This window comes from Elephantulus edwardii, unplaced genomic scaffold, assembly GCF_000299155.1.
Source record: "Elephantulus edwardii isolate Elephantulus edwardi_28Jun2011 unplaced genomic scaffold, EleEdw1.0 scaffold00013, whole genome shotgun sequence".
NCBI classification, from domain to species: domain Eukaryota; kingdom Metazoa; phylum Chordata; class Mammalia; order Macroscelidea; family Macroscelididae; genus Elephantulus; species Elephantulus edwardii.
Window position 1 is genome coordinate 16,590,859 of NW_006399763.1, and position 12,735 is coordinate 16,603,593.

General features: G+C 35.2%; 1 protein-coding gene across 1 annotated transcript in view; it reads left to right on the forward strand.

The window, feature by feature from the left end:
- USP45 (ubiquitin specific peptidase 45) overlaps positions 1 to 12,735 on the forward strand; it is a 74,811-nt gene that overhangs the window by 40,204 nt on the left and 21,872 nt on the right. Inside the window, exons 8-10 of the mRNA XM_006881196.1 lie at positions 2,537 to 2,624; positions 10,303 to 10,384; positions 12,644 to 12,735. Of these exons, the coding sequence (XP_006881258.1) occupies positions 2,537 to 2,624; positions 10,303 to 10,384; positions 12,644 to 12,735 (262 nt within the window). The remainder of the gene's footprint in view (positions 1 to 2,536; positions 2,625 to 10,302; positions 10,385 to 12,643) is intronic.

Sequence of the window (12,735 nt, forward strand, 5' to 3'; positions counted from 1 at the left end):
TTGGAGGCAAGGATTCTGAGGCTCCATCTAACACACTTTGGACATGTTGTAAGGAGAGACCGACCGGTCCTTGGAGCAGGACATCATGCTTGGGAGGGTGGAGAGACAGCGCAGGAGGGGAAGGCTCTATGAGGTGGATTGATTCAGTGACTGGGTAAATCAGGATGGGAGTGTCGGAGACAGTGCAATTGGCACAGGACAGAGCAGAGTTTAAGGCTGTTGTACATAGTCACTATGAGTTGCAAGCGACTCGACGGCACATAACAACAACAGTGGTATGTTCAAGACTTCTCCAGCACCATGATTTGAAGGCATCACTTCTTCTGTCATCCTTAGTCATTGTCCAGCTCTCTGATGCATAGAAAATAATTGCAAAGACCATGGCCTGGATCAGGCACACCTTCGTCTCTAGATTGACACCATTGCTTTTCAGTACTCTGGAGAAGTCCCTGACATCAGATTTTCCCATTGCAATTTATCTTTTGATTTCCTGACTGATGGTGCCAAGAGTGTTGATTTTCGAACTGAGCAAGCTGTAATTGTTAACAACCTCAATCTGTTCTCCATCCATCATGATGCATCTACTAATATTCTTTGGTTTCCATCTGTTTGCTTGTTTCTTTTGATATCATGTTGTAGTTCTCTGTAATAGACTCAATGTGATTTCAAAGTTAGTCCTTGTTGTGACATGTATCAGGACATTTTTCTTATGTGGTTGAGTAATAATCCCATGAGTATGTGGTAGTGGTTGTTGTTGTTAAGTGCCTTTGAGTTGTAGACAACACATAACAACCCTATGAACAAACGTCTTGAACACAAAACTTTCATCTTTTCTCCAAGTTCGTAGAGTTTCCAGAGGCAAGCTTATTTTGGAAGTGGATGCCACTCCTTCTTCCAAGCCTGTTTTATTCAAGAGATTCACAAAAAGCCTTTTTTTAAAATTAAGATGTATATTTATTTAGATTGGAAATTATTTATATAATCATATTAATACGGTTACTAACTCTAAATTTAAAAGAAATTAAACCAATTACATTCGAGCCTTTGTTTCCTTATATTACATAAGAGGTTCAACTCAATGGGATTTTACAAATTCAATATTGTTCAAAATTGTTTTTTATATATTTGTTTGAACAAAAAGCCTTTTTAAATAGGAGGCCAAATTCAGTCAGCTCACGCCCTGTTGTGAACAAAAGCCACACTCTAGTCTCAACCAGAATCCAGAAAACACACCTTAGCAGAGTCTGGCAGTTTCGCTCATCTTCCCAGCCTGGCATGTATGTGTGGTGTGTGTATGTATATATATATACACACACACACACACACACTTTACTATACATAATGTATATGTACATATATGTTGTGTATGTGTATATATATATATTGTTTTATATATAAAGTATATGCATTCAATGTATATACCACAGTTTGGTTTTCTGTTCATCTATTAATAGACATTTTGGTTGTTTCTACCTTCTGGCTAGTGTGAGAAGTGCTGCAGTGAGCACTGGTGTACATATTTACTTTCATGTCTTCTGACAAAATACATGAGAGTTGAGGTTACTGAATTACATGTAGTTGTTTGTACTTTTTTGAGGAATTGTCAGACTTGTTTCCGACAGTGGGCATACCATTTTGCATTCCCATCATCAGTGGATAAGCTTCTAAAAGCTTTTCATTTTGTTTTTCACTTTTACATATTATTTTTTTAGAAATTATTTTTATACATGTTATGAGATATTTATTTACTTTTAATTTAAGGTTACAAATTTTCTTTATAGGATTGGATTTTATAGCAGAAAATGTAACTTTTAAAAAATTATTGAAATCCACTAAATATTGGCTCTTATTTTCTCCATGACTAAACACATCATTGTTTTGATTAATTAATACCTCAAATTTCTGTCACATTTTAATTACATTCACAGAAATATTCATTTATAGTGTTATTTGCTTCTTTTATGGTTAAAAGTGATAGAGCATAGTAGCTTAGGCTTGAATACTGGCTAGTTTGTTTTGTTTAGAAATCTGTGACTGCATAAATTATATAAATTCTCCGTTCATGTCCTCATGTGTAAGGCAGAAAGAAGAGTAGGTGCCATCATTGCTTGAAAGCAGGAGTGGCATCCACTTCCTAAACAACATGTGTCTGGAAACTCTATGAGCTTTGAGAAACAACAATAGTTAACAGAAAGGCTTCAGGTCTTTTGTTCATAGGGTCACTGTGAGTCATGCTTGACTCAATGGCCATCAACAACAACAACATGACAGCTTGAGGATTATGGAGCTCTGCATGTGTAAAATTTCTGGTGTTATGCTTGGGGTGTAGTAGTTGTTTAATAAACGTTAACTGTACTGTCCTCAGTTTGTATTTATGATTTCATCTTATTTAGAATAGTAATCACATTTTGTTTTTCTAAGTAGGAAAGTTGTAAATGAATTTTTAAAATATGTTACTTCAGAATTCTTTAGTAGTAATGTATTTCTGTTGTGCTGTGTAATGATTTTTGCTTCCTGTTGTGCTTTTAAATCACAGGGCTCCTCGATTTAAAGATTTCCAGCAGCAGGACAGTCAGGAGCTTCTTCATTATCTGCTGGATGCAGTGAGGATAGAAGAAACAAAGGTCAAGTTCCTGGATGTTTATTGTATATGTTTATAATACCACATCAATCCACCTGGTCGAGGGTCTTCCATAACACATACCAACTCAAGCAGGCTTAAGAAAAAAAGAATTCTAAGAAGCTAAGTGTAGAGAGGTATAGGTGAATCTAAGAAAAGTCAGGAAGATTGTAGAAAATATTGTCTTTATTTCTTTAGTTTCACTTGCTTTAGAGATTTTTTTTCATTCATCTCTGCAGACTGAGTAGTCTTTGTTGAAAAACTGAATGGTAGCATGTGACCACCATTGTTCCTTTGGGTGCAAATAAGAAATATACATCCCAACTTACTTAGGTTGCATATTAGATCTATAGCTATAAAAAATCTTAACTGGTTATTTGTGGATTCTAAGTTCCCTAGAGAGAGAAACTTTATTATTCCATGTTATAGTACAGTCAACTAAAGAGTCAGGCAACAGTCTTCAAAAAATAATGGCTTCTGGACTAAATATATCCCCAAACAGTGTTACCAGGAGTTGGGCTTCTAACTCAAAGACAGGTGGTTTAAAATTCACCAGCTGCTCAGAAGCAGAAAGATGGGCAGTCTCCTTCTGTGTGATTTATCATTTCTGAAAACCCTTTGGAGGGTCAGCTATGAGTCCACTCCCAATCGATAGCACGTAATAACAATAAATGTTTAATTGGTTGGGTATTTGTTAACTTTCATATTAAATTAGATTAAACTTTTCTAGAGACTTCTATACGAATAGGATAAACAGGATACTAAAAAATGTCACATATGCAGTATTCATCCTCCACTCCTGCCTTTCTTCACTCATGGCAGACATTACTAATTGTTCACAGCAGTCCTGCTAAGTCTCAGCATCATTCTCAACATAGCACTGTAGGCAGCTGCCACTCTCATGATTAATACAATAGATGAGAACTTGTTTTGCATTCAGGGTGAATACTCTAAATTATAGGCTAATGTGCAGTAAAACAGCCAGCAGAGGGACAAGCCTAAATGCTTCAGGTAGGTGTTCTAGGCAAGGTAGAACTGTCCTATTTTAATGGCCTGTTCCAATGATGAAAGACTTGGTTAGGGTGTTACTATTTTCTTATAAATTATCCTAAAAAATTAATCATTCTCTCCTGCTGCCTCGTAATGTGTATGACAATATTATTTGACTGTCTACTGGCTTTCAAATGACAGTTATATTCTGCTTCTAGTGCTTTGACCTCTTTAATTATATATGTTTTGATTATAAGTTGTACTCAACTTGATGGCACCAAACAACAAAGACTTTCTATTTAGATTTATGTATTTATCTGCCAGTTCTTTCAGAGACTAGAAACTCCTTAAAGAATGGTTCTGTGTACTGCTTGGTATCACATGTGCCCTCACAGGGTAGGTGCTTTTTGAATGTTTGCTGAAAAGGGTCCCTGGACAAATTTTGAGAATTAGAATTGAAAAAATAATGTAAGCAATCTTTAGATAAGTTAAACTAGCTAGTTTCTTGGGAATTTGCAGTTATTTTAAATATATTGTTATGTTGTCAAAATTGTATGTTATAGTTTTGACTAAACTAATGAATTAACAGGATAATAGTGTATAATAGTGTACCTGTATTTTGTTAAAAGAACTCAGTTGAAAGATTTATAATTGTTAAATTTTAGGGACTTTAGTACAATCCTGAGTTAACATTTGAGTAAAGATTCAAATTAAAATATTTTTTATTCCTAAACTAATATTCTTTTTAACTCTATATTTTGTTGCTACTTGTTAACCACTCAGAACTCTTAGCTGACCCTACAAGGACTTTTTCAGAGGCTGTATATTGCACAAAAGTAGACTCCCCATCTTATGGCACATCTAGTAGATGCCATCTGCTTGCCTTCAGGTTGATAGTACACTTCCTTACCACTTGGCTTCCAGAGTTCTGTGTTATACTGCTTATTAAAGTTTAGTTTTGAATACTTGATCCACAGTAATTAGTAAAACCGTTATCCTTTTTAAAAAGTTGCTATATAAACTTTAATTATAATTACCTTATTATTTGGAAAAATACAAAATCTTAATAGTAACTCTGGTGTGTGTATGGGTATTTTTAAAAATTTTGTTGTTTTTCAGACTAAATACAACAAAATTATACCAATTCAACAGTCTCTACATGTACAATTTAGTGACATTGATTATGAAATTCTAATTTAGTAAAATTGTACACTCATTCTTCTATTTATGAACTCATACCTACCCTCTTTTTCTAAGTGGTTCTTCTTTTGGTATATTCACTGCCTTCTGAAGTTAACTATACTATGGCATATTATTGTTACAGAAGATGGCTACTAAGTGGTAAGGTGAAGTAAGATTTTTGTTGACTTTGTGTTACAAATAGTATATGCCATATAATAATCTTAGGTCTACGTAATTACAGTAAGATCTGAAGGAGGCTACAATGTTGTGGGATTTTTTTTTATTATGAATTACAGAATTATGTTTACTGTGGTGTTCTGGTTTTATAACTGGAATTAAACAGTATCTTTCTGCTTTGTTTTCCTTTATTGATGTTAAAAATAAAATAAAATCTATTCCTATCATTATTTTCCTACCTCACTTCTTGCCACTTACTGGCAGTCTTTGTTGCAATTTAATTACTCTTTTAGTCATAATGGTGCATTAGGATGCACAGTACCTTAATAAATAAGACAGTGGAGTAGGAAACATTGGCTTTGATAGCTCTTGTCTTCTTTTCTCTGGGAGCTTTAGATGATGGTGTGACAAAATTAAGATGTCAAGTCTGTAGATCTATTCAGTCTTGTAAGCAAAGATAGTCATGGCGCGGCCAGTTACAGTGAGTGCCCATTGAGCTGCTTTGTCTGGCCTGGGAACTCCACAGCTGTTAATCGTGCTGTTGTTATAGCGTGGCACTGCCATGTGTTTTTTGATTGAAGAAAAGGATAATGTCTGCCACCAGAATCTTTTAATAATGGTTAAAAATTACTGACCTTTTATTTTGTTTTATTACGGCTCTTTTCCTATGAAAATAAACCTGAAGAATATACTTTTTGCTGAATACAGTGCAAAAAGTAATTTATACAGAAAATTGTGAATTTTTGTGTGCACAAGATCAAATGTAAAAGTTATTTTATAAGAAATCTTTTAGTTACCAAATGTATGCTTTTATTTTTTCCTTCTAATTTCCTTTAGACTTATTACTTTAATGAGACTGATTTATTATATTTTTAAAAAATAAATCACATTAATTTATAGATAGTATATCAGCTAACAAAGTATACATTATTTACACTTAATAGTTTAGAAGTAGGATTACTGTAGAGAATGGAAGTAGTTGAACCTTAATACTGTTGACTGATTAATGTGCAAAACTTTCAGGAACTCATGCATGACCCATATCTTGTCTATTTTTTTTTTTTTAAGTTTTGCAACCAAAATAGATCAGTCATAGCACAGTTCTTAACAATGAAGACTATATGGAATAAACTCGGTTCTGTTCTTTAACTTGAGGAATTACTTGTTTATTGACTCTTTTAACAGGTTAGGGTTTTAAAAAATTTTTTGGTAAGATAAAGTAAAGCTGCAAGAATCTAATAGTTTAAACATTAATAATTCAAACAGTTTCATTGGTTTTTTTAAACCCTGTTACCTTATATAATGTCACAGCTTACATTTCATGATATGCTAAAGGCCCATTAAATGATGTTGAAAGTCATGTCTGAATTAGTAAAAAGTTAAAATTATAGAATAAATGTAGAGACTTCCACATTGAGTTAACAGTCCTTTTAGTTGATAGAGAGGCTACTTATACTACATTAAATATTTAAAGGTGGAATATATTCACTTATATGGAATTGCCACCATTCTGATCTACTTATTTTATATAGTTCAGTGAGTTCTCCCCCACCCCCATGTATAAAAATCATCTTTAGGAAATAATCTGCATTGTATTGTTTTAAATTTATGGACTCTAAATTGGATATCATTTCCATTTTTGATAGTTTTGTTTTCCTTAACGTATGAATGTATTCCAGGAGACTTTGGTATGCTAAGAATAGTTTTGTGTTTACAGTTATACTCTACTTTGTAAATTATTTAGTATTTTGAATCTTGTACTAATAACTCTCAGAATACACGTGAATATAGAGAGCCATTCTAGGAAATAGAATGTGCCATTTAGAGACTAGTTAATAAACAAAACTTGTTTTCACAATTATTCAGACTCATTGGAACCAACTCATAGCTGACCTTCTATCGGATTTTCCGAGGCTATAGATTTAATGGCAGGAGACTGCCCATCTTTCTTCCTTGGAGTAGCTACACTGATTTGAATCTTTAAAGCGGGCACCACCTTTGGGTTAGCAGTGCACATCTCTACTTTCTATACCATCAGAGCTCCCTATTCACAACTATTGACATTTATTTATTGTCAAGCTATCATCATATAGATATAAGAACAGTTTAAAGCTTAATAAAAAATTTCCTACTAACATTCTTTACCATCTTCAAGTTGAAAAAAACAGATTTTATCAGTGCCTAAGAATCCATTTGTTCCCCTCAAATCATTTCATCCTTTTCTTTCATTTTTCATAATGACTATTTTTACATTTACAGAGATAATTCCACTTTTAAGAAATTAAGCAAGAAATAGATTGTTATCAGAAGTCCTCTTGTAATCTATAGTAGTTTCTTGTTTTCATTAGTTCAGATTTTTCAGGTAAACAGTGATTATAATTGGCAAGTAAATTTTTATCTCATTTACAATTTTGTACTTATGAGATTTCTTTTCCTCCCCAAATGTATTGACTAGTGCAATAATACAATGAATATTATAAAAGAAAGGGATAGCATTGGGAAAAATCTGCTGTCAGGGATCTTTGCAAAGTTCTGAAGAGTATGATAGCAAGTTAAAGTAAACCTGATTGAAGACACAGTCTTTCCAGTACAATACAAAACAGTTGCTTATTTTTAATCAGTACACCTGATTTTATATTTACTGAAACTAGTACCTTTTGAAGGATAGGTTAAAAAATGCATTCCTTTTTTTTAATTATTTTATTTTTGTGTGTACTGTCAAATTGGATCTGACAGGTACAAGAAGGAGATTGTCCCTCCTGCACCAGCAGAGTATCAGGTGGATTCGAACCACTCACCTTTGGGGTAAAATGCCTTCTTAATCTTACTCTGGGCTGCTCCTTGGAGGCAAGGATTCTGAGACTTCGTCTGACATACTTTGGTCATGTTTTAAGGAGGGACCGGTCCTTGGAGAGGGGCATCATTCTTGGGAGCAGGCACAGGAGGGGAAGGCCCTCTGGGAGATGGATTGATTCGGTGACTGGGGCAATTGGGATGAGTGTGTTGGAGACAATGAGATTGGCACAGGACAGAGCAGAGTTTAGAGCTGTTGTATGTACATAGGGTCGCTATGAGTTGCAAGCAACTCGACGTCACATAACAACAACAACAATCTCACTTGTACAATATGAATAAGAGAAAACCTGCATTATGCATATGACACAACCTTGCCAAAACTGGGGAGGACCTGAGACATTTGCTGTAGAAGGTCAAGGACAACAGCCTTCAATGTGGATTGAAGCTCAACATCAAGAAAACAAAGATTCTCACCATTGGGCCAACTGGCAACATCATGTTAGATGGTGAAGAGATTGAGATTGTTAACAGATTCCGTTTGCTTGGCTCCACGATCAACATTCTTGAAACCAGCAGCTAGGAAATCAAAAGACGAATTGCATTGGAAAAACCTGCTGTTAGGGACCTCTCCAGAGTCCTGAAGAGCAACAGTGTCATTCTGGAGACTAAGGTGTGCCTGATCCAGGCCATAGTCTTCACATTTATTTGTTATGCATCAGAAAGCTGGCCAATGACTAAGGCTGTCTGAAGGAGAATTGATGCCTTTGAGTTGTGCTGGAGAAGAATATTGACTGTACCATGGACTGGTAGGAGAACAAAGAAGTTCTTTCTGGAGAGGGTGAAACCATGCTGCTCCTTGGAGGCAAGGATTCTGAAGCTTTGTCTGATATACTTTGGGCATGTTGCAAGGAGGGACCAGTCCTTGGAGAGGGTCATCATGCTTGGAAGAGTGGAGGGACAGCAGAGGAAAGAAAGACCCTGGATAAGATGGATTGACTTATTGACTAGGGTAATGGAGGTAGGTGTGTCAGAGACAATGAGGTTGGCTCAAGATAGAGCAGGATTCAGAGCTGTTGTACATAGAGTTGCTATGAGTTTATGGCACATAACAACAACAAATGAGTTCACTAATTGACCACAACTAGTACAAAAGATGATTTATTAACCTAAATAAGTTTTTGGAAACAGTTAATCAGCTTACACTTGATTGCTAACCTAATCATAGACACCCAAACAGATTACACCCATCTTTCAAGTAAATAAACACCCTCCAGGATCTAACTGCCAAGCTGGAGGCTCACCGTCAGGCAGGACCCAACTGACTTAAATAGAAAGGCCTTCCCACCAGATCCTGTTGGCCTACACAAGAGACTTTCTACCCACAGGTGATTATATAAATGAAATTAGAGTAGTGATTGAGGAATAGTGATGTCAGTTTGAAAACTTAAGGTGATTCTGACCCAGGCCGTGGTCTTTCTGATAATTAACTATGCATCCAAGAGCTGGACAGTGAATATGGATGACAGAAAAGAATTGACACCTTTGAGCTGTGGTGTTAGAGAAGAGCACTGGACATCCCATATATGGCCAAGAGAATGAACAGATATGCCTTGGAGAGGGTGCAGCCTGAGTGCTCTTTGTTTTGGTGTTTTGGCTTGTTTGGTTTTTTCCCCCCCCAGTTTTTATAAATTTATTTACACTTTTGTGTTTTTTTTACACTTTAAATTGAGATTTTAACAAAAGTTTACAGAGCACTCGGATTTCCATTCATTCATTATTGTACGTTTTCCTCCCTACCCCTGCTCTTAGTTTGCTTTTCTCTTTAAAAGAAAAAAGAATTTTTGTTGCACAATTTCCTCTCCCACCCCATCCCAATTCACTTTGCTATGCAGCTCTTATTCTTGATTGTTGTCCTGCAAATAATACGTAATCATCCCAGTTTTGCTAGCACCATTTGTTGAAGAGTCAAAATTGTGCTTTTTTTTTCTTTTGGAGGCAATGATGAGGCTTCGCCTCACAATCTTGGAACATGTTGCTAGGAGATGCCATTCCTTGGAGAGGGACATGATCCTTGAAACGGCAGAGGGTCAGCAAAGGAGAGGAAGGCCCTTGGCCAGGTGGATTGATATGGTGACTCCTTCAATCGGCCCTTAGGTGTCAGGAAGTGTGAGAATGGCACAGAATAGAACAGGGTTGAGATCCTGTTCATAAGTTCGACACGATGTGTCATGCTTGACTTAAAAACACTTAACAAAAACATCAAATAAGGTTTTATTATTGGAAAATAAATTTGAGTCAGAAAGTTCTCTGTGAGGAAAATATTTGGGATTCCCCCCATTCCAGCTATTTAAAAGAATAGGAACTGAGATTCATGTTGCACCTTGCTGTTTGAATTTATTTTTTATTATTAAACAGATAAAACCCAAGTTAAAATGCTGTTATTAGGCCAGATTCTATTAAAATGAATGCAAAGTATTTCACTGAGAAATATATTCTTGTATGGAATATTTTATAATTGTACTGGCTTCATTTTGCAGAGAATACAAGCCAGTATTCTAAAAGCATTTAACAACCCCACTACTAAAACTGCTGATGAAGAAACGAGAAAAAAAGTCAAAGGTATGTTGGCCCTGTTAAAGAAGAAAATACTGAGTTCTTTGTTTGAAAATAAAAAGAGAGCATTGTTTGAACTAATTCTCCAAAGTGCCATTTATTCCAGTGGCTGCAGGGTTCTCTAGTAGGACATAGAACATGTTCGGGTGAGTCCTTATGAATTTTTATAAGTGAAACTAATATTGAATATAAAGATTAATAATACTAATGTCCTTATGTATGACCTCCTAAGGGAAACGTGAAAGAACCAGGCCCAATGAGGTTGAAATAAGCCTTGCTTAGAAATTAACTCTTGGGAGCTCTGGTGGCCTAGTGGAAAGAAGCTGCACTGCATTCCCAGAGATAAGCGGTTTGAATCCACCAGATCTTCTGCTAGAGAAGAAGGGACAATTCCTGTACCAGTCAGATCCAATTTCATGGTATACACACAAACAAAAAAGTTAAATTAAAAAAAATTAACTTTCATTATTTTTATTATTTTGGTGTTAGTATCTACTTGGGTAAGTGAGACTATGGATATTATGATGATTTATTCATGAAAACTCTTAAGAAGTAAAGCACAAGTGCTTACTCAGTGTGCTAGCTTTTCATCAGCCAAATTATGCGGAAAAACAATGATTATTTTAAAAAGCCTTAACACCTCAAAAACAGTCTCTTCAAAGCTGATCATTTGTAAATATAAAAATTGAAGTGTGCTTTAAATCTTTTATTCATAACAATTTATGGAACTCTGGTGGCTTAGTAGTAAGAAGCTGCACAACAATCCCAAAGTCCCAAGTCCACCAGCTACTTTGATGGAGAAGAAATAGCTCCCAGTCTCCTCTCATGTGATTAACTTCCTCTGAGGGCTCAGCATTGGGTCTGCGCCGACTCAACGGCATACAAGAGCAAGATGATTATGCCCTGTCTTGAGATATTAAATATATTAACAGTTATTGCTTGAAGAACACTTCGTTATTTCTTTTTTTTTAATTTTTATTGATGTTCTTGTGTACCGTCAAATCCGATCCGGATGGTACAGGAGGGGACTTCCCCTCCTCCAGGGGAGCATCTGGTGGATTCGCACTGTATGCCTTCAGGATTGCAGTACAGCTTCTTGTCACTAGGCCACTAAGGCTCCCTTCGTTATTTCTTTTAGACAGCTATAGTTGATAGTCATATTTTTTCTATAAAAAGGGTAAAGGGAAAAAAGCATATAATAAATATTATAGATACTTGAGACATTAGCCGTAGTTATTATAGATGGTATGTTATTTTTAGGTGACATTTTAAAAAATATTTTTAGATTGTATTTTATTATTGTCTTTTATATTTTTGTACTTTACAATGTTCCAACTACATGTGTACAATTGTATAAACAAATAAACATTGTGATTGTACATGCCAAAACTATTAGTTACAGTCTCAAGATTTTTTAAAACTACTATCCCTCCTTCTTTTGTGTTAAAATGGTGCCATCTAGTGTAAATTTAGAGTTTAATTTTTCTTTACCAGGTCTACTTTCAGTCCCTTATACAGTTTTTCTTATTGAAGTAACCTAATTTACTATGCCATTTCTAAATAAGTATTTATATTAATAACAATTTATAAAAGTGTTACTCATTTCCCTCGCTAACTCCATAAATATTTATATACTGTTTCTTGTCATTTGTTATCATTATAGCTGTGGTCTTGGACATCTGTGACCCTGAAACTATATATAATTTTTTCCTTTCTTCCATCATCATGTAGGTTAGACACAGGGCTGCAAAAGTTTAATAGGAGTAGTTGAAATTTGGCATGAATAATGGTTGTTGCTCTGTTTATTTTACTCCTTTAATTTTAAGATCACATCATTATTTCTTTTAGACTCTTCTAGCTGGTTGTTGTTGTTTTGTGCCTTTAAGTTGCCTGTGACCCTAGCAACCGCCTGCCCTGTCCTGAGCCAGTCTCTCTAATTCTTACACTCTAACTCCCATGGCCCACTTACTGTATCAATCTATCTCACCCGGCTCTTTCTTTACTGCATTGTCCCTCCACGTTTCCGAGCATGATGTCCTTCTCCAATAACTGGTCTCCCCTGGCCACATGCCCAAAGTTGATAGTCATATTTATTCTAAAAAGGGATAAAGGAAAAAAACTAAGCGCATAATAAAATACATTATTTAATGGGTTACTTTACAAAATTACTTTTGGCTTACTCATATTACTTTTAAATAAGCAGAAAATGCCATGTTTATTGCTGTTTGACATGTTTTATACATTAAAACGTATTCTTTTTTTCAGCATATGGAAAAGAAGGTGTGAAAATGAACTTCATAGATCAGATATTTATTGGTGAATTAACCAGCACGGTCATGTGTGAAGAATGTGCAAAT